Source organism: Benincasa hispida, chromosome 1 (genome assembly GCF_027475165.1).
Source record: "Benincasa hispida cultivar pf3 chromosome 1, pf3_genome.v1.1, whole genome shotgun sequence".
Classification (NCBI taxonomy): Eukaryota; Viridiplantae; Streptophyta; class Magnoliopsida; order Cucurbitales; family Cucurbitaceae; genus Benincasa; species Benincasa hispida.
Window position 1 is genome coordinate 78378763 of NC_143478.1, and position 23645 is coordinate 78402407.

The following is a 23645-nucleotide window of genomic DNA, read 5'->3' on the forward strand; positions in this document are numbered from 1 at the left end:
CTTGCTCAAACATTTATTACTGCATTCCTGTTGATTTTTTTTTAGATTTGCGGTGAGAACGCTGCCAACCTCTAAGTTTGGGGGTGTCAGCGATCCCGGAGAATTGCTTTCATTTCATTGCAACTCAAAAAAAATTGAGAATAACAACTCCAATGTCAATGCAATGGGGAAACTCATGTTAATAAGAGTTAAGTTGTGAAAGGCACTTACCCGTAGTTGGATGTCCGCATGACACATGTGGGGGCAAGCCAAAATGAAGGTAAGTCGCCAGGATCAATGCATGAGTGCAACTCTTCTATCGGGTGCAAGCCAAATCAAGCAAGACAAGAGTCGATTTGAATATGGAACGCAACCGAAGTTGGATGCCCGCATGACACACGTGAGGGTAAGCCAAAATGAAGAGCGTAACTAGGTTCAACGCCACATTCTAATAAGTAATCGCAAAGCTGAATTGTTTGGAACGAATGCTTTCTCAAATGCTAAACTCAAAGTTGCGGGGAATGAATAAAAATTTTTTGAGCAAAGGCTTGCCGGATTTAAACTTAGAAAAGATCTTTTTAAAGAAGCAGCCGAAGTGGAGGAGATCGTTGCAGCCATGGTCAAAGGTATGAGTAAATTATATTCTGAGAGGCTAGTCATCGTAAAGGAAAGCCAGAAGGCGAGTTGAGAATTTCTTGAGTATAACGCATGCTTGAGGACAAGCATGATTCTATGTTTGGGGTGTGATGACGGGCAGAAATGCACGTCATCTTACGCCTTTTATTTAGAATTATAAAGATTGTTAAGTGCAGTATGCGGCAAATATGTTAGGAATTCATGAGAAAATGAGTTTGCGTCGTCCAGCATTAAGAATCTTGGCTAACCCACTACTATGCGTTATTATGCGTTCAATTGTCTATCTTTGTAGCTTACGTAGGAAGCGAGCGCATACGCGAAAGCCGGGCTACCGCAAAGACGACCGCATGCGAAGAATTTCTTCATCACAAAGGCAAATGCATACATTCGATGCATGGATGTTGTGGCCATCAACCGCATGTGTCCATCGCATAGAAGTTGCAGCAGTCAAGCGAATGCGGTCATCACAAGATTGTGACTACACGATGATGACCATAATAGAGGGACGAACGCAAAGTTGGTGAAATGGATACATGAACGCATATCTCGGCAGAATCTAAAGATGATGTTGACATTTCACCTACCACGCCATTAGCAGCAGAGATTCAAAAAATGACCAACGCGCCATGAATGTCAGAATCAGAGCAGGTCCATTAATGCTGTCGGTGATCAAGCTTTATAAATAGAAGCCGATGAGCAGAATTTCAAATCATCCAAGTTTCGGCCTTCGGGCGGATCCTTGTGATCCAGACGAAAGTGTGAAAGGAAAGCTTGAGAGTTCTTCATCTCCTTCATCCATTCCGAGTGACGACCGGAACCTTCGCCGGAGTTAGATCTCGAGAGAGTCAGCTTCAATGCCCTTCTATGGCACCACCGGCAGCCTTGACACATATCTGCTGGAAGCAAGACATTACTTCCAGCTAGCCTTTTCCATTTCTCTTCTTTTCTTATATTGTATTGTATTACATTTTGGCTTAAGAAATTAATACATTTTGTGATCAATGCATTTCTATATTTTCTTCGATTCCATCTCCATCTTCATTTACTTAGCATCCTTAATCTTCATTGCATCACTTAGTGAGATTGTTAGAGTATCGCATACTTAATCATACGGCATAGGAATATGAAGCACGTAGCAAACCACCAGGAGGTGTACGTTGCGTGAGTGTTGTGAGAAAACCTTATTTGCTTAGTGTGAAGCTGTAACAACGCCTATCTATAGGCGGACGCAACGCTTGTCTATAAGTGGTTGGTTGCATTAAGCAATGTAAGCAAGTATTCACTAGAGATAGGAATAATCTTACGTTAGCCAGGTTTACGTGATTACCTTGTCTTATGAGAGCATCATTCATCATTTAGGCATACTTGGAAGAGTAATCTAAAAATCAAATCTAAGACTCGAGAGAGCGGATTGGAACACATAAGCAAGAATAGGGAACTTAGAGATAATCTTCATTTGCTATTACACAGCATATGCACCCTACAGATGGGATATTGCAGTCCAGAAGTAGAATATGGTGGTATGCGGCTATCACGCTTATGCGGCGAGAGCACGTGAGCGAGTTATGGAGGTTCAGAAATAGGTTTCTCGGTACTATCGCATATACATCGCATGCGTCCTAGAATTAGGCACGTGTATGTATCATGATCGCATAGTTTGCGCTGGTTGGGGTTTCCCTTGCGGTCAAGCTTAGGGTTGCAATGAAGACATCATCACATTTTATCTATTTTTCCATGCATTTACTACACTTCAACAGTTGTCGTCTCTATACCTTTCAGTCATATTCTCACTACTTTGTCTGTTAGTTAGGAGTAGGAGTAGTTATTAGCTTATACCATCCATCATTCTTTTATTCATCCGCCGCAAATGCATCACTGCATACAATTAGTTACAAGTCCCTGAGTTCTACCTTGGATCACCCGAGAAACTTGCGTTCGCGTTATACTTGGCGTGAACACAAGAAAACTTGTGACAAGAACGCATGGTCATCGCATATAAGAGTAACGCATATTTTCATTCCAACGCATGACCACATATGCATGATAATAAACGCTTAACTTAAGACATGCATCGCATATTGCGTTCACCATAATTTTAGTCATCAAGTCTTTGACGGCTAATTTTATGTCATCAACTACCTAAAGAACTGACAACAAGTCATCTATGCTAAATGATAGTAAGTCTTTTGATTCTTCCATCGTTTTCGATGAACTTAAAGAAGTATCCTTGCTTTCTACTATGCTGGCAGCATGACACGCAACAACTTCTAGTACTTCATTCGAGCAATTGTCGTAGAAGTTTCTCGGGAGAAAGTCCACCAAAGTTACTAAACGTCGAGGTCAAGGAACATTCTCCTCTTCCTCTTGCACGAGCTTACACTTCCAAGCCTTCTGTTTTCCCTTCTTTTTCTGAGTCTTATTCCCTCTTTTGTACTTCCGATGGAGGTGCAACTCCTTTTGGAGTGAACTTGACTTTCTTCTTTTTTAGTGAGTCACAAGGATCCACCCTTCACTTGAAAGAACTGTGAGGTCTACTACAGAAGCGGGATCCTTCCCAATTTCGAAATTTCACAGAATTAAAAATACAGAGAAACCAATTATGTATTTTACAAAATTTACAACATGCTAAAGAATTAATAGAGAAAAAAGGATTTGGATCACTTACCCTTGAAGAACCAAAGTCTTCACAAATTCCCTCCCAACGAACTTTTCGTTTTGGAACTTGATCTTTAGAAATTATAGTAATCCAATTTGGCCACCACCATAAATGAACCTCCTGTATTCTCTTTAGGGGCCGTTTGGATTAAGGTTTTCTCAATGCCCAAGAATTAAGGATGTCTGGTATTTATATATCTGGGAATAAAATTACTGGAAATCAAGGATGACTATGTTTGGTTGTGCATGGGAAAACAATGTCTGGGAATAGTATGTGTGGGAATAGTATGTGTGAATTAAAAAAATTGAGATTGTGAAAACAAGTCCAAACGATTGTTTACAAAATACTATACGTGTTAGGAATGTGACTAAAGTCCCACATTGGTTAGTTAAGAGGAGGATCATGGGTATATAAGTGAGAATGACTATCTCCATTGGTATGAGGCCTTTTGGGGTGAAACCAAAAACAAAGCCATGAGGGTTAATGCCCAAAGTGGACAATATCATACCATTGTGGAGATAGTCTGAGGGTCTTGTCCCTATCAAACATTTGTGTGGATGTAGCTAACACACTGTTAGTGAACCATGTATATCTGTGTGTCGATCTTCTCTATCTTTATATTCCCTTTTTTGTGTTCTTTAATTGTCGATTTTGTAACAATACGATCGCTTAAATTATCTACATGATGTTGAGCTCTGCTACACGATCGTTTACAAAATGCTATACGATTGTTGAAATTATCTACACGATCGTTGAGTAACAAAACACTATACGATCGCCTACCCAATGTTATACGATCACCTACCAAATGCTATACGATCGCTTATCAAATGCTACACAATCGCTGAGCTCGGCTACACGATCGCTGAGTAACAAAATGTTATACGATCGCCTACACAATGTTATTATGATCGCCTACCAAATGTTATACGATTGCTTACTAAATGCTACACAATCGCTGAGCTCGGCTACACGATCACTTAGCTCTGCTACACAATCGTTGAGCTCTGCTAGACGATTGATGAGTAACAAAATGCTATACGATCGTCTACCCAATGCTATACGATCGCCTACCCAATGCTATACAATCGCTTACCAAATGCTACACGATCGCTTACCAAATGCTACACGATCACTGAGTAACAAAATGCTATATGATCGCCTACCTAATGCTATACGATCGCCTACCAAATGTTATATGATCGCTTACCAAATGCTATACGATCGCTTACCAAATGCTACATGATCGCTAAGTAACAAAATGTTATACGATCGCCTACCAAATGCTACGCAATCGCTTACCAAATGCTACACGATCGTTGAGTAACAAAATTCTATATGATTTCACGGCTGGAAGGAAGGAAAATCATGGTAGGAAGCAGAATGAAAACCCACACTTCTCAATGGATATGAAATTCCTTTATTTGTGTTGGTAAAAGATACCTAGAAATTACCTTTTCCAAGATAAATAAACAAATCCCACCAACCAAACATGGGCTTTGTAAACTCATTCCCATTCCCACCCTCTTTTCCCTCCAACCAAACAACCCCTTAGGGGTTTGAGAATTAGCAGGAATGTGTGGGCTCTACTATGATTTTGGGAGAGGGAGGTGAGGTTTTGAGAGAGGAGAATTCTTTTCTATGTGTTCCTTGGGGAAAAGGCAGAGCACTACTCTACGTAAAAGGCAAGAGAGAAGTAGAACCATAACCACCCCTAACTCCACACATCTTTTATTAGAGAGAAACTAGGGGAGGGAGTTAAATCAAATTCAAATATTAATTTAATCAATAATTTAACAAATTATTTAGTGTATATATATATATATATGATCATTACCTTATCATATATTATATATTAAACTATATGTTATATCAAATATAACACATAACTTATAGTTTTTATTTATCTCAATAATGCATGGTATTTAATATAAATCACATTTATACTAAATTTAATTATATGAATCTAATCCATTCAATTAATATTTGAATCATATCCAAATATTTAATTCCTCTCAAAATAAAGTTTATATTATAATGTATCAAATATATTATATTAATTATATCACATATAATTAATTAAATTAATTATATCATATATAATTAATTCTCTCAATTAATTTGAACAATTCAAATTAATCTAAAATTAATTCTCAATAATCCTAGTTGAGCTACAGAGGGGACTTTATGGATTTGTGGATTGAAGCTCTAATGATACTCGAATAATTAATTAAACTTCTTTTATTAAATTATTCAACATCCATTAATTGCCAATCACTCAACTAAAGACCGACAGTTGCATTCTTTGTACTACATATATATTTCTATGTCCATTGAATATAACTAGTCCACGATGCGATGACCCTTCACAAATTGTTTGTAAGGATAGGCCAAAATTACCATTTTGCCCCTATAGTTATATCTAACTCCTTAAGTACCACTGATCCGTATAATGAACAACAAATCATAGTCCAACTATGTCCAAACCCCTCCGGGCCAAGAGAGGGTGTGGTGTCATATTGATCAAGGCCCAGAATCAACCCTTAAGAGAGCAATTTATCTACTTGCACCGACATTTGGGAAGGAATGAATTTCTTCTTGTATAGCTTAAACAGTAAAAACGGAGGTTTGGTTTTTGGTTTTAAATTTAAAACATGCAAGATAAAGTAAAGTGCAATGGATATATGAAACGGTAATGGATTCATGTGGTTCTCGGATCAAGTAGCCATTCAATGTAATTTAAATCATTGTTTTAAGCCAACATATCATATATTCGAATTATATGCATAGCTACCCAAACGATGTGAATTAACTAATCTCTACAAAGGCCAAAAATCAATTGATCTGAATCGATCGAGCGTCCTAATTTGTAATTAAGGCTGGAAGTCATGCCCTAACTAACCTACATGCTCCTAGATGCAATTGTGTCCTCAGCGGCCATAAAGAATTAGAAACACATGCATTAAGATTCAGGATTCAACTATGTTGATTAAGTGTCAGAAAAGTCGTGTTCAAATAATCAATTTATTCCTTGAATCTAGATTAAACATGCAATGCAAAGATCCACGGACAACTTAAAAACCTAAGCATGCTTATCTAATCTGTGTTACAAGGGTAAATTCAAAGCATGGACGATTACAAGGATGCGTGCGAGCTCGAATTTAAATAGCTAAGACATGCGATCATGATAGGGGCGTCAATCCAACACATAAAAGCAAGTCTAAATTAAACAAGATTTAAGAAAAACAAAATTCTAAATTAAAGCATAGAGATTGAACAGAAAACTTATCAAAATACAAAGAATGTTCAATCCAAGAACTAAACGAAAGATTACCTCATCGGTTCATAGACAAACCGATGGGATACGTTCTAATACATGTTCATAATCCAAAAATAAAATAAATATAACCTAATGATTCTAAAAACATAAAGGAAAAAAAGAAAAGGCCTCTCCTCGGCCTCCATTGAAGAACAACAAGGTTTTCAACATTTTCAGCATAATTTTGTCCCAAACGAAGAGATGAATTTATAGAAAAAATATGGGGCAGCATCACAACGCTATTATGGCTGAAGGGATGCGTCAGGTAAGAAGTCCAACATTGGCCTCGACGCTGTCTTGCGCGCATGCCTTAAGCTCATCCATCAAATGTCGTAGCGTCACAACGTTGTTGAAGAGCATTGCAACGCTAATACTTCTGTCTCTCAGCATCGAAGTCGAGCGTTGTGTAGCGTTGCAACGGTGGTGCTGATGAAAATTTGGAGTGTTGCAACGTTCGGTGTAGTGTTGCAACGTTGCGTCCACTGCCAGATATTCGCTACTCGATACTTGATTCTCATTCACTTGCTAGCATTTTCTTGATTACTCGACAACCTTCTACTCAATGGTACTCAATCGTGCCTCATACTTGCTGGAACTCGATGGCAATTTGGTCTCTTCAACTCCTTTGAAGCTCGGATATTCAAATCATCTCCAAATTGCTTCAAATTAACCTCGTTCTTCACCAAAAGGTTAATTCCACCTCTTGATCGCTCAATACCTACAAAATAGGGAAATAAACACATAAAATCCACTAATGAGCTCAAATTAAGCTAGGAATATTAGCTCTTTTTTAGAGCTAACAAACAACCCCAACTTAATTTTTGCTCGTCCCAAGCAAGGTAGAAAACACACAATCAAGTAGAAAATTAATTAAAGACATGCTAGCTTAATTCTCAATGTTGTTACTCCAGTCTCAACAGTCAGTTATAATGAAATTTTTAATCAGTAATGAAAATCAATTACAATCAATCAATGAAGCACAAGTTTAAAAAGGATTATTGATCTATTTATGCATGAGTGAGCCTAGAGTATTGCTAGTTAAGCTTGCACAGACCGAAAAAATTTTAAAATATCCTCATCCCGTTTTCCCCTACTCTGGTTCGATTATAGACCTTGGACATACCACACTTGGAAAAAAAAAAAAAAAAGGTTAACACTAAGACAAGGGTGCCTAAACTCACACACACAAAACATAAAGGGCATTTCTTTTACCTAGAGGGCTAGCTTTCACACCCCACCATCGGGAATCTATCACTCTTTTCTCACGAGCTCTAACTAGACATGGCTGAGGTAGATCTTTTCACCTCTATCTATGCACACACACACACTATTTTTTTGAAGGCATGTTGACAAATGCCTCCTATTTTATATTTTTCTATTTTTTTCATAATTGTAACTAATTTAATTTTCTTTATTTTTTTCTCTTTTTTTTCACAGTCTACCCTATTTTATCCACTTTGTCTAGTTTTTCTCTAAAACAAGCATTGTTACTCCTAAGTCAAAGGTGGACCTTTTGAGGTGATAATAAAAATACAAACCAGATAACCCAATTCTAAGCATGCAAGACTTTAATTTCGCAAAACAATGACTTGAAGATGCAAGTGACATGAAAAATTTTTAAAATTGGGTTAAAAATCATGATCATGCTTTCTTAACACTTCTTCATGCAAATTTTATTACAGAAAGAGTGCGTCATAAACTATCATGATAACAACAGAGCAAATAGCAAGCAAGGCATCAAAGCACATAACATTTTCCGAGCACAACGCTTAAGGACCCCAAAAACCACCACATACCCCCAACTTAAAAATATACATTGTCCCTAATGTATCTTATGTAAAGCTCAAAAAGATAAAACAAGAAGGGATTAGAAAACCTCCCTTGATACACTGTCGCGCATGGGATGGTGGTGGTTGGGCATCTTCTCCTCACTCAATATAGATTAGGCTCTAGAGAGGCCTATAAAAAAAGCAAAACTACGAAAGAAAACCTACAAAACAAAACAAAGAAGTTAGCAAAACTAAAAAGAAAAATGACAAAAAGGAAAAAGAAAAGAAAGAAAAGATACAACCGAGGGCACAAAAAAAATATAGAGTAGGAAGGAAAAAAGAAGACAAGCTTCAATAGGAATCTGGAGAGTCTGGATCCCTCTGATGACCACTCTGAAAACCGATGCTAGCATAGTAGAGACGGTTCTCTTTAGTGATGAAGTTCACCGTTCTCTCTATACGCCTAGCTCGACAAGTGGTCTCCTGATTCACTCTTAGTGACTCGGTCACCACTTTGAGCGCCTCAGCTGACATCCTCAACTTCTGCTCTGCGTAAGACTCCCTCGATATAGGAACATCGCACTGATCCTGGGTACCAACAGGGGGGATCTCCTCAGTCGCAGGAACCTGCTCATCCTCTCCGTCATCCGCGTCATCGTCCTTATCGGACTAGTCCACTCCTCTTCTGTGGAAGGCTGCAAACGAAGACCTATAGATGGGAGCACGATGCCCCATATTCTTCTTGTCGCCAGAGATCTCCACCTCGGACCTCTGGCATAACTTAGTAATCAGGCTCGGGTGACCTAGACTACCGGTGGTGGAACACCGCCCACAACAATGGATTGAAGCCCTAATGATTCGTCCAACATTAATGAACATCCCCTGGACAAGACAGTAAATGAGCTTGGCCTGATCCATCGTGATGTCCATGAGGCGCAGCACTGGCATCAATCGGGATTAGCTCTAAAAAAGAGCTATTATTCCTACTTTAATTATGACTCGTTATCGGATTTTACATGTTTATTTCCCTATTTTGTAGGTATTGAGCAATCATGAGGTGGAACTGGCGATTTGGGGCCAAACGAGATTAATTTGAAGCAATTAGGAATTGATTTAAGCATCCAGACTTTAAGGGAGTTGAGATTGCCAAATTGCCATCGAGTACGATCAGCTATCAAGCACCATCGAGTCAAATTTTGCCAAGAAAACAAGCATTGAGCACCGAGGGAGCGAGCAGCGAGTATCGAGTAAGCAAGTGGTGAGTAACGAGTTTTTGGCAGAACACTCAGCGTCGCAACGCTCTTCACAAGCCTTAGTCCAACGCTCATTCGATGCTAGAAGGTAGTAGCATCAAGTGCAGGCCAGCGTTGCAACACTACCCCAAGCATTGTGATGCTCCGGAATTGAATCATTGCCAGCGTTGCAATGCATCTCAACGCTCGAGCCTCAACGTTGTAAGGTAGTACACTCAGCATTGCAACGCCCTTACCAAGCGTTGCAATGCTACAACGATTGATGAAAAATTGTTGAACACGTGGCACAAGCAAAGGTTGGGTGCATCGTTGCAACGCTTGCCCAACGCTCTCCAATGCAGGCCGTAGCATTGCAATGCTATTTTCCAGCGTCGCGACGTTGCATGCAACTTATAAATATTGCATTGGTGTTTAGCATTCAAGGAGAAGAAATCAAGTAGCCTTCTAACACATTCTTATTGCTTAATACTTCCAAATAGAGTTAATTCTGAGAGTCAAATTTAGTTTTGTGAGTCATTGAAGCCAAGTTGTCGATCGATTATCGTCACAATCAGCCTCGCCTCTTTTCTTTGATCATTGTGATTCCAATGGACACAAAAATATATCTTAGTGTGAAGAGAGCAGCTTTCGGTCTTTAGTGGAGTGCCCGAAAGTTAACGAATGGTGGATAATGTGATTAAAGAGTTTAATCAGTTATTTAGGTACGGTTGGAGCTTCAAGCTACAAGTTCATAAGGTCCCCTTAGTAGCTCAATGGATTTAAGTTGAAAATCAGTTTTTGGGTTAATTTGAAATGTTCAAATTAATAAGAGAGAGTTTAATTATATATGATATAATTCAATTAATTCAATTATATATGATACAATTGACATAATGTATTTCATACATTATAGTTTGATTGGAGGAACAAATATATGAATATGATTCAAATATATTTTCTATGAATAAGATTCATAGTTATTAAATTTAATATATTTATATTAAATGCCATAAAATAGAGAAAAAGAACTATGGTTTATATATTGTATATGATGCAATATTAAAACTGTTGGATCGATATGGCAACCCTAGAGGGGGTGAATAGGGTTTAATAAACTTTTGTTTCTAAATTAACCCAATTAAACTAATTAATACACTTTTTATAAATAATAAGAAAAATTCAATTTATGCAACAAATAAGATGACAAAAATGTGATAATTTAATTCTATCAAATTTTAGCAAATAAATAAGAACAAACTAAAACATACAATAAATTGCTTAAATTAATTGCAAAAATAAAAAGGAAAGAGTTAGAGAAGAAGACACCGTAATTTTTATAGTGGTTCGGTCAAACTCGACCTACTCCACTCCCCAAGTGCCTCTTGAGAATTTGAATAAAATCTTTCCGACTCTTTTCACGGATTAGAGCCCAACCGTTACACCACCGGTCCTTTTATGGGTTCAAGAGCAAACTTGATCCTTTCCACGGTTTACGATCAAACCGTTACAAATGTTGGAATTTTTTAAGAACACAATACAACTCTCACTAGAGTGGATTTACAAGTTTAAGCACTCAACAAGTTTATCCTCACAATACAATAACACTCTCTCAAGAATAAGATGAAAAGAAAAAAATTGGGAACTTAGAGAGAGCAACAATGGAACTTTTGAATTTTGGAGGATTATAAAATGTAAAATTTGTTAGTTTAAAATTTAGAGAGGAAGATGGTTTATATAGAGATGGAAAAATTTTTAAAAACCACAATTAATTTTGACAATTGGATTTTGGAAAAGAAAAATCAATGGTGGAGATTTTGAATTAAACTAGTCGTTAGATACAAACAAAATATAATATTAAATTCCTTTTCTTTTGAAATTCATTTTCTTTTTAAAATTAATCCAAAAAATAAAAAAACATATCATGTGTCAAAAACTAGCCGTTAGATACAAACATAAAATAATATTAAATTCATTTTCCTTTTAATTCATTTTCTTTTTAAATTCATTCTCTTTAAAGTCAATCCAAAAATTAAAAAAAAAAAACATACCATGTGTAAAAAAATTAGCCATTAGACACAAACATAAAATAATATTAAATTTATTTTCCTTTTAAATTTCTTTTTAATTTCAATTTTTTTATTTTAAATCAATCCAAAAATCAAAAGTCCATCATATGTTAATCTCTTAATGATACACCATTCAACTAATATGCTACCACATGTCTACATGCAAATGGTCTGATTATGTCACGTCATCCACCACGGTATTTTCTCTATAGACTTGTTTCGGTCATATCGTCTTCGTTTTAGCTCCGATTTGAGTGATTCAAGAGATGTTGGAATCGTTGTTCCGAGTTCTATGCTATGGACATATTAAAACACTAAGATTTTCAGTAATTAAAAATTGAGTTTGTTATCATTAAAATATTGATTAATTAATTAATTAAAATTAATTAATTTGAGATTAAAGGCCAAAAAGCCAACAATCTTCCCTTTTTGATGATGACAAACCATTCAAGAAAAATAGCTTGAAATACATATAAACCATATGTAGCACATAATAAAATTCAACATATCACTATAAAGATCATTCTTGAAATTCACTCAAAAAAAAATAAATAAATTCTCCCCCTAATTAATACAATCAAAATCATAACAAATTTATAGCATATTTTTCTTAAACTTCTCCCCTTTTTGAATCATTAAAAAGAATAATTAAGAAAAATTTAGAACTACATAAATGTTTCCCTTAAAAACATGAACATAAATTTAGCACAACTCTCCCTAAGAATATTAACACATGCTTTCCATATCTTCCCCTATCAAAATGCCTTCTAAAAGATTTAACAAGTAAAATTATAAAATCAAGAGGCATCACAACGAATAATACCGATCTCAAGCCTATTTTTGCAAAAGTTTTCTTCATTCAAAGGCTTCGTAAAAATATCCGCTAATTGATTATTAGAGCCTACAAGTTCAAGAGTAATATTATCATTTTGCACATGCTCTCTAATAAAGTGATGCCTAATATCAATATGCTTAGTCCTAGAATGATGTATAGGATTTTTAGTCAAATTAATAGCACTAGTATTATCACAAAATATAGGCACATTATCAAACCTTAATCCAAAATCTAAAAGAGTTTGTTTCAGCCAAAGAATTTGAGCACAACAACTAGCAACTGTAATATACTCCGCTTTGGTAGTGGATAAGGCAACCGAATTTTGCTTTTTACTAAACCAAGAAACTAAGGAACTACCAAGAAATTGACAAGTCCCACTAGTACTCTTACGGTCAAGTAAACTACCAGCAAAATCCGCATCAGAATATCCTACCAAATTAAATTCAACATTTCTAGGATACCATAAGCCTAAATCAACAGTACCAAGCAAATATTTAAAAATTCTTTTAATGGCATGTAAATGTGATTCCTTAGGACAAGATTGAAATCTAGCACAAAGACATACACTAAACATAATATCGGGTCTACTAGTGGTTAAATAAAGTAAAGATCCAGTCATACCTCTATAAGTTTTTATATCCACACACTTATCTTTTTCATCCTTGTCAAGCTTAGTGGATGTGCTCATAGGAGTTTTTGCAATTTTACCTTCATTGAATTTGAACCTTTTGAGCAAATCTTTTGTGTATTTTTCTTGACTTATGAAAATACCATCCTTGATTTGTTTAATTTGGAGTCCAAGGAAGAAGCTAAGTTCACCCATCATACTCATCTCAAATTCACTATGCATACACTTAAAAAATTCTTCACACAAAGATGGATTAGTAGAACCAAAAATAATATCATCCACATATATTTGTACTAAAAGCATATCATTTTCTTTAGTCTTAATAAAAAGAGTAGTATCAATTTTACCCATTTCAAATCCATTCTCAAACAAGAAATTACTAAGTCTATCATACCAAGCTCTTGGAGCTTTTTTTTAAGCCATAGTCTTTTTCAACTTATAGACATGATTAGGAAAATCAAAACTTTCAAACCCCAAAGGTTATTCTACATAAACTTCCTCCATGATATAACCATTTAAAAATGCACTTTTTACATCCATTAGATACAAAATGAAATTCTTATAAGAAGCAAAAGCAAGCAACATTCTAATAGCTTCTAATCTAGCAACGGGTGCAAAAGTTTCTTCATAATCTATTCCTTCCTCTTGACAATAACCTTGAGCTACAAGTCTAGCTTTATTTCTAATGATATTTCCATTTTCATTCATTTTATTTCTAAAGACCCATTTAGTTCCAATTATAGAAGCATGAGAGGACCTAGGGACTAACTCCCAAACTTTATTCCTTTCAAATTGATTTAATTCTTTTTGCATAGCTAAAATCCAAAATTCATCATTTTCGGCATCTTTAAAACTTTTTTGTTCAATTTGAGAAACAAAAGCAAGATTATTAAACATATTAAGAAAGGAACGAGTTTTCACACCTTGTTCGGGATCACCAAGAATTAATTCTTTGGGATGGGAAGGAGCATATCTCCACTCTTTAGGCATGGATGAAGAACCAACTTCGTTCTTTTCGATTAAGCTCACCTCTTGCTTACTTGAAATAATTTCCTTGTCTTTGTCACTAACAAGTAAATTCCAAAATTTCCTTCTAAAACATCACTATAACTAGGCTCATTAGAAATAATATTGCAAGATTCATCAAATACTACATGGATAGATTCCTCAATTACTAAAGTTCTTAGATTCCTCAATTACTAAAGTTCTTTTATTGAAAACTCTATAAGCTTTACTAGTAGAGGAATAGCCAAGAAAAATACCAACATCCGTCTTAGAATCAAAATTTTCAAGTTTTTCTTTATTATTCAAAATAAAACATTTGCAACCAAACACTTTGAAATACCCAATATTTGGAATTTTGTTATGCCAAAGTTCATAAGGAGTCTTATCCAAAGAAGGTCTAATTAAAACTCTATTTAAAACATAACAAGCAGTGTTAACGGCTTCCGCCCAAAAGTATGTAGGTAAACCATACTCATGCAACATTGATCTAGGAAATTCTTGCAAAGTACGATTTTTCCTTTCAACTACACCGTTTTGTTGAGGAGTTCTTGGAGCGGAGAAATTATGAGAAAAACCATTTTCTTCACAAAAAGTTTCAAAAGCATTGCTATCAAATTCTCCTCCATGATCACTCCTAATTTTAGAAATCAAAAACTTTTTTCATTTTGAACTCTTTTTGCAAAACTAGAAAAGCTTTTCAAAGCACATCCTTATGTTTTAGCATCAAAACCCAAGTAAATCTTGAAAAATCATCAACTATCACAAAGACATAATAATTCCCTCCAAAACTAGCAATTCTAGAAGGGCCAAATAAGTCCATGTGTAATAGTTGAAGGGATCTAGTTGTAGAGATTACATTTTTAGATTTGAAAAAGGACTTAGTTTGCTTACCCATTTGACAAGCATCACAAACTTTGTCTTTTTCAAATTTAAATTTGGGAAGACCTCTAACCAAAGAATTCTTGGAAATATTTGAAATTAAGTGTATGCTAGCATGTCCTAGTCTTCTATGCCCTAACCAATAATCATTATGCAAAGCCGATAAACATTTATCATTAATAGGACAATCATTCAAATCAATAGTATAAACATTTTCATCTTTATTTCCAACAAATATAACTTTTCTATCACTAGCATTTTCAATGATGCAATTATTTTTATCAAACACAACTCTAAAGCCTTTATCACACAATTGACTAATACTAAGTAAATCATGCTTCAAACTATCAACCAAAAGTATATTTTCAATTAAAATAAAAGATTCATTACCTATACTACTTTTACCAATTATTTTACCTTTCTTGTTGTCACCAAAGGTTACAAGACCTCCATCCTTTTTGGAGAGAGAGACAAACTTGGATGGGTCTCCCGTCATGTACCTCGAGCAACCACTATTCAAGTACCACTTGTTTTTCTTAGAGGCTTTCAAACAAACCTACAAACACAAATGTTCAAGTTTGATTCTTTGGTACCCACACTTGTTTGGGTCCTAGATGGTTAGCATTGACAAACTTGGGAATCCATTTCATTTTTGCATAGACATTTAAGGCATTGGATTTAGACAAGTAACAAGAATAAGTTGTATATCCAAACTTGCCACATGAGAAACAAACAATATTATGCAAAGATTTATCTCTTACAACAAATTTATGCACTCTACTTTTCTTGGAGAAATTATTCCTTGGAGCATTGTGAAACTTTGCCCTTTGAGAAAAATTTCTTCTTGGAGAAGTAGTATGAGCATATTTCAATTTAAAATACTTAGGTCTAATATGACCTTCAACACCACGATAATGACATATAGGCACAAAGTTAGATTTAACATGCTTAGACACAACCTTAGGCATATTAAGTTTAGGCATATTATGAGATGCTTTAACAAAGATATTTTTAGAACTTGAAGGAGTAGAACATTCATCAATATAGCCTAAACCTCTTTTATCCAAAATACTTGCCTACTTCAATTATCTTGTCTAATCTTTGAGCACTTATTGTCAACTTTTTAATAGATTCTTTAGCCTTATCAAGTTCTTGCAAAGCACTAAATTCCTTTTCTTTAAGTAATTTAATCAAATTATCTTTTTCACAACTATCATGCTCAAGAAATTTAACTTTGTCAAGCAAGGCATTTTTCTCATCACAATCAAAAGCATGCTTGTCACAAGAGATATTCATTTCATCAATATGCATAGCATCATGCTCATTCTCTTTTAAGCAAGCAATTTCTTCAAGTAAAGACTTATTTTTACTAGATAAAACATTGTATTTCTTTTTAAGCACAACATACTTAGAACTAAGTTTTTCTAAATCATTTTGCAAATTTTCAAAAGCTTCGAACAATTCATTATAAGAAAGAGGTTCTAGAGTTACCTCATCATTTTGTTCATCCTCTTTGTCACTATGAGCCATGAAGCATAAATTGGCCACTTCTTCATTATCACTCCCACTTTCGATTTCATCGTTATCATCCCAAGTAGCTTTCATTGCTTTCTTCTTGGATTTCTTGGATGATTTGAGAAAAGGACAACCGATTCTAATATGACCCGACTTCTTGCATTCATAACATATTACCTTATCCTTTTTGCTCTTTTCACCTTTGGACTCTTTTTGGTTGGAGAGATATTTCTTGAATTGTTTCTTTCTCTTGATGAAGTTCTTATATTTACGTGAAAGATAGGCAACATCATCTTCATCAAGGTCATCTTCATCTTGGGAATCAACTTCTAAAGAGATGATCTTTAAAGCTATACTCTTTTCTTTCTTTTTCTTCTCATCCTCCATGTTTTTCTTGATCTTTATCTCATGCGTCAACAACGAGCCCATGAGTTCATCAATGGAGAGAAATTTGAGATCCTTTGTCTCTTGAATGGCGGTGACTTTAGGCTCCCATTGTTTAGGCAAAGACCACAATAGCTTCTTTATCTTCTCAATATTTGAGTACTTTTTTCCAAGTCCTTCTAAAGCATTGACAATGTTAGTAAATCTAATAAACATATCGGAAATAGCTTCATTTTCATCAATTTTAACATTTCATATTGATGAACTAATATGTCAATCTTTGTTTCTTTTACTTGACTAGTTCCTTCATGAGTAATTTCTAATTTATCCCATATCTCTTTAGCGGTTTTGCAAATAGACACTTTATTGTATTCAACTTCATTCAAAGTACAAAATAAGCAATTAATAGCTTTGGCATTTAAAGAGCATGTTTTCTTTTCATTTATTGACCATTCTTCCTTAGGTTTTATAGTGCTAACACCATCAACATCTTTTGTTGGAATTTTAAAAACTTCCTCAACAATATCCCATAAATCATAATCAATAGAAAGCAAGAAAAATCTCATTCTATTTTTCCAATAACTATAATTAGTACCATTAAAGAAATGAGACTTTGTAATAGATTGACTATCGGTAAAAGGGATAAAACCTAAAGTTGTCATAGCTCAAAAACAATTAAGTTTATCAAGAAATAAATATTTCAAGAAGAGCAACCCGCTCTGATACCAATTGTTTGATCGATATGGCAACCCTAGAGGGGGAGTGAATAAGGTTTAATTAAACTTTTTTTTTCTAAATTAACCCAATTAAACTAATTAATACACTTTTTATAAATAATAAGAAAATTTTAATTTATGCAACAAATAAGATGACAAAAATGTGATAATTTAATTCTATCAAATTTTAGCAAATAAATAAGAACAAACTAAAACATACAATAAATTGCTTAAATTAATTGCAAAAATAAAAAGTAAAGAGTTAGAGAAGAAGACACCGTAATTTTTATAGTGGTTCGGTTAAACTCGACCTACTCCACTCCCCAAGCGCCTCTTAGGAATTTGAATACAATTTTTTCGACTCTTTCCACGGATTAGAACCCGACCGTTACACCACCGGTCCTTTTATGGGTTCAAGAGCAAACCCGATCCTTTCCACGGTTTAAGATCAAACCGTTACAAATGTTGAAATTTTTTAAGAACACAATACAATTCTCACTAGAGTGGATTTACAAGTTTAAACACTCAACAAGTTTATCCTCACAATACAATAACACTCTCTCAAGAATAAGATGAAAAGAAAGAAAATTGGGAACTTAGAGAGAGTAACAATGGAACTTTTGAGTTTTTGAGGATTATGAAATGTAAAATTTGGTAGTTTAAAATTTGGAGAGGAAGATGGTTTATATAGAGAGGAAAATTTTTAGAAACCACCATTAATTTGGACCATTGGATTTTGGAAAAGAAAAATCAATGGTGGAGATTTTAAACTAACTTAATCGTTAGATACAAACAAAATATAATATTAAATTTCTTTTCTTTTGAAATTCATTTTTTTTAATTAATCCAAAAAATAAAAAAACATATCATGTGTCAAAAACTAGCCGTTAGACACAAACATAAAATAATATTAAATTCATTTTCCTTTCAATTCATTTTCTTTTTAAATTTATTCTCTTTAAAGTCAATCCAAAGATAAAAAAAAAACTAGCCGTTAGACATAAACATTAAATAATATTAAATTTATTTTCCTTTTAAATTTCTTTTTAATTTCATTTTTTTTATTTTAAATCAATCCAAAAATCAAAAGTTCATCATATGTTAATCTCTTAATGATCCACCATTCAACCAATATGCTGTCATATGTCTACATGCAAATGGTCTGGTTATGCCACGTCATCCACCACGGTATTTTTTCTATAGACTTGTTTCGGTCATATCGTCTTCGTTTTAGCTCCGATTTGAGTGATTCAAGAGGTGTTGGAATCGTTGTTCCGAGCTCTACGCTATAGATATATTAAAACACTAAGATTTTCAGTAATTAAAAATTGAGTTTTTTATCATCAAAACATTGATTGATTAAAATTAATTAATTTGAAATTAAGGGCCAAAAAGCATAATTTTTTGTGGGGGACAAGTTTATAGCCAAAAAGCATAATTTATAGCCTATAAAAAATTATGCTTATAGCCAAAAAATCAAGACCAAATTAAAGCCTACCAGAGAACTCTATAAATAGAAAAGTTTTCTTTATTTGTGGGGGACAAGAAATTTTTGTACTTCAGATAGCCTATAGAGAATTCTCCCAACAATCAAAAGACTCCTATATTTTTTAAGCTGAACATTCCTTGAAAATACAAAAGCTATTCCAAGACTTCAACTTCAAGAACACTTCCTCAAATCAAGCGTATGCATTTAACTGAGAGAGAATTAGATGATCGAGTACTAGAGATAACCACATCCGTATCAAATCCACATCAACACAAGTTCAACTTCACGAAACAAGTTTCTTCAGAAATCTTGTGCAAACATATGTATTTTCTGAATATTAGACTATTTGTGATTTTTTAAAGAACAAAAAATGAGATGGTTTTTTTTGTTGCTAACATAGCTTGATTGATGGATCTGGACCAAGTAGACACATGTTCAGCCAAAATGAATACAACTCAACTAACAACAAGTATGTATAATACTCTCAAGGTTAGAGATTCAATCTTCTAATTCACAATTGTCAAAAAAAAAAAAAAAAAAAAAAGAGTAGGCACATGTTCATTTCTTCCTTGCCACTTTGTTGTGAATTGATTGGGAAAATTTTTCAAATATAATTTTAAAAGACTGAATACATATTTTTAATCCAAGTTTTTAAACACAATTAATTTATTACCATATACGTTATGGGAGATCAGGGATCGATTTTGGGCATAGACCTCTACCGACCATTGATATTTCGGTTGCTTTCGATTGGTGTTCGTTGGTTTTGATGAAGAGTGTAGCACCGATCAACCAACTGCTCAGTCGGATCGTCAGTTTTATGACTCCGGCAAACTTGGTTGAAAAAATGAAGAAAAAACATAAAAACTAAACAATAAAAGGGAAGATAATAGAAGAACAAAGAATAGAAAGTGCAGAAATAAAAATAAAATAAAAAGAGAGAAGAAGAAAATAGAGATGAAGAATGAATTGAAAAAGAAGAAGATGAGAAAAAAATGCGGGAAGAAAAGTAAGAACTAAGGAGAAGAAGAAGAGAAAAGAACATAAATGAGGAAGAGAGAAGAAAGGAAGAGGGAAAGAAACGTTAAAAAATAATGTAAAAGAGAAAATTTTAAAATAATGTTTTTTTTAAGTACAAAAATCAAAATATATAATATTTTTAATATATGTAATATTCAGTTATATTTATTATTTAATTTTAAAAATAATATTTACTATAAAATATATTTTCGGTCGGAGTCGATCGATTTTAAAGTATTTTCAGTCTGTGTCGATCGATTTTTCATATGATTTTGTTACAAACCGACCCCGACCTTGACAGTCGGCATGGAAAAACCACCTGCTCGCCTTTGATTCAGTCGGTTTCAATCGTTCGATTCGATTTTTCAGCTAGCCATATGCCTTACCAACCATCAAATATATTATAAGTTAACAAGTATGCATTTCTTAAATAAATTTCAAACATTTCTCAATAAAAAAATTCAAATATATTTTTATTCTACAAAAAAGGAACCTTTACTAACGGTCAAATGTATTTGAAGTGAAACGCCGGATTTCAAAATAAGTCCTCAATCTCATTAATTCATTTGAATTTTGAAAAGAAACAAATTCGGCCGTTGTGCTCGTTTCCCTCTTTATAAAACCCTCTCTCATCCTTTCAATTTTTTGACATTATACCTTCGATCCCTGTTTATCTCTGTTTCCATTCTCATTTCTCTCCAATGGCCGATTCTGCCACGGCTGAACTTCCGATTACGGGCGCACCTGCTGGACCCACAAAGAAACCAAGAAACAGCCGGAAGCCTTTGAAGGACAAAAACTCCTCAAAGAAGGTAACACAATCTGAATCCATGGTTACGAAAGTAACACAACAATCGGAAGGGGAGATCCTCTCTCAGAATAAATCTTCGGCTAAGAAACCGAAATCCAAAGCCGCAGCGAAGAAGCAGCCGGCGAAGCAATCCTTCGACAAAGATTTGCATGAAATGCAGGACATGCTTCAACAATTGAGGCTCGATAAGGAGAAGACTGAGGAGCTTTTGAAAGCCAAAGATGAGATGCTTAAACAGAAAGATGAAGAGCTTAAGACGAAAGATAAAGAACAGGAAAAGCTCCAGATCGAATTGAAGAAGTTGCAGAAGTTGAAGGAGTTCAAACCAACTATGGTTCGTTTCTTAATCTCGCGTTTTTCTTTCTGATTCTTTCTTAACTGAGAAGAAATGAAACAAGAAAATGTTACGTTTCTGTTTAATATAGATGGAATAAATTAATATCTCCGAGAGGAGTCTTCGGATCTGTTTAGGGTTTCCATTTCCGATAGTTGAAAATTCTGTTCATTCTTAATCAGAACTTCCCTATGATTCAAATTTTGAAAGATAAGGAACAAGATAAGAAAGAGAAGAAGAAGTATGCGGAAAAGAAGAGGCCGGCTCCACCTTACATCTTATGGTGCAAAGATCAATGGAACGAGGTAGATTAAACTGCCAATAAGTCTTGATTATGATGAAGACTGTTATTAACTGTTAAGTAATGACCTCTGAAATTCACATTTGTGGCTCTTTGTCCTCTGATGCAGATCAAGAAGGAGAATCCAGAGGCAGAGTTTAAGGAAATCTCAAACATTTTGGGGGCTAAATGGAAGAGTGTTTCAGCAGAGGAGAAAAAGCCATATGAGGAGAGGTATCAAGCTGAAAAGGAATCCTATTTGCTAATCACTTCTAAAGAGAAGCGTGAGAGTGAGGCGATGAAGTTGTTAGAAGAAGAGCAGAAGCAGAAGACAGCCATGGAACTGCTTGAGCAATACCTTCAATTCAAAGAGGAAACAGAGAAGGAGAACAAGAAGAAGAAGTAAATACCATATTTTTACTCTGCCTCTGTGTTAACTTAAAACACCTTGGAAATTTTGCAGTGCGTTACTAATGTTTGATAAAATGCCCCTTAGGAAACAGAAAGATCCATTGAAGCCTAAACAACCCATGTCTGCATTCTTTCTCTTTTCAAATGAGAGACGTGCATCTCTTCTAGATGAAAACAAGAATGTTCTAGAGGTTAGATTAACATCTTTTCGAATTGGGATTTCTCTATGTTTGTGTATGGGGGATTTAATTTGCTTTTGTAGTCTAATTTGTCCACTGTTTTTTCCATTTAGGTAGCGAAGATAGCAGGAGAGGAGTGGAAGAACATGACAGAGGAACAGAGAGGACCTTACGAAGAGGTCAGGATTCATAGAATAAATTTGTCCATGAGTTTTCATCCAAGATCAATATTAACTCTTCAACATATGCAGATGGCAAAGAAGAACAAGGAAAAGTATATGCAGGAGATGGAAATTTACAAGCAGAAAAAGGAGGAGGAAGCAGCAATCCTGAAGAAAGAAGAGGAAGAGCAAATGAAGCTTCAGAAACATGAGGCTTTACTATTGCTAAAGAAGAAAGAGAAAACTGAGACAATTATGAAGAAAACAAAGGAGGAGCTCCAGAAGAAGAAGAAGGAAGGGAAGAAGGCTGTTGATCCTAACAAGCCAAAGAAGCCTGCATCCTCTTACATCTTGTTCAGGTTGAAAGACAAAACACCCTCTCTACCAAGAAGAATTGAAATTTGAGAGTTTTATGAACTGAACTTGATTATTGTGTTAATTGCAGCAAAGAAGCAAGGAAAAGTGTAACGGAGGAGAGGCCTGGAGTAAACAACTTCACAGTTAATGCAATGATATCAGTCAAATGGAAGGTTTGGACTTTTGATGCAAATCTTTTGTGTTAGTAATGTAGAAAGAACATCTAAGAATTTGATTTCTGGTTGTGTGTCTGTTCTTGTGATATGATTTGGGGTTAATAGGAACTAAGTGAAGGGGAGCGAAAAATCTGGAATGACAAAGCTGCAGAAGCCATGGAAGCTTACAAGAAGGAAGTAGAGGAATACAACAAAAGTGTTGCTGAAATGAAGGGTGATGATCAATAGGAAATGTGTTAGTAGTTTCCTTCACTGTTCAAGTGTTGTTTGAATAGTTCTAACAATTACTGGATTTTGATTAGTTGCTGCTAATCTTGGTTTTATTTCTTTGTGCTCTATTGATTTCTCAAGAATGTATTGATGAATCTAATGAGAAAGTTCTGACGCTATAACATTTAGTCGTCATCCTAGGGGTAGGCATGTATAGGGATACCTTCTAATGAGAACGGTTTTGTGCTCTTAAATCTTGTCAAGTTGCATCAATTTTTTATTAACCTTAAATTAGTTAATCAAATTCTCGCGTTTAAACCTACTAGACAAATGGTTCAATATTTTCAAAATGAGCATAATCTGACCTAACATAATATTTACTATTGTCTTAAAGACAGTATACTTTTTTTTAGAGACAAGTGTGTTCAGTTCAATCTTCTTTTAAGAAGCTAGCAATTAGAGTTTTTATATTTTTTATTTTTGGTTAAAATTTATTAATTTTGGTAAATGTCAGTCAAGAGTAAATTTGTGTGTTATCAAACTTAATTTTGTGTAAAAAACCTTATTTTTTATGATGATTTTTCAAACTAAACCATGA

At 34.6% G+C, this 23645-nt stretch overlaps 1 protein-coding gene across 1 annotated transcript; it reads left to right on the forward strand.

The window, feature by feature from the left end:
• The first annotated feature begins 20737 nt into the window (after positions 1-20737).
• LOC150038743 (high mobility group B protein 13-like) lies at positions 20738-23301 on the forward strand. Its single transcript, XM_090311177.1, has 8 exons — positions 20738-21273; positions 21456-21578; positions 21684-21955; positions 22050-22155; positions 22257-22322; positions 22395-22663; positions 22750-22834; positions 22943-23301. Exons 1-8 carry the CDS (start codon positions 20830-20832, stop codon positions 23063-23065), a joined length of 1488 nt encoding a protein of 495 aa, XP_090167303.1. The 5' UTR covers positions 20738-20829; the 3' UTR covers positions 23066-23301.
• The last annotated feature ends 344 nt before the right edge of the window (positions 23302-23645 follow it).

What these genes read in the sequence shown, in the direction of transcription:
- LOC150038743 (XM_090311177.1), top strand. Translation starts at nt 20,830, where the DNA reads ATGGCCGATTCTGCCACGGCTGAACTTCCGATTACGGGCGCACCTGCT. An exon ending in AGAGAGGACCTTACGAAGAG is followed by an intron (nt 22,323 to 22,394) that starts GTCAGGATTCAT and finishes CAACATATGCAG; the next exon opens with ATGGCAAAGAAGAACAAGGA. An exon ending in TGATATCAGTCAAATGGAAG is followed by an intron (nt 22,835 to 22,942) that starts GTTTGGACTTTT and finishes TGGGGTTAATAG; the next exon opens with GAACTAAGTGAAGGGGAGCG.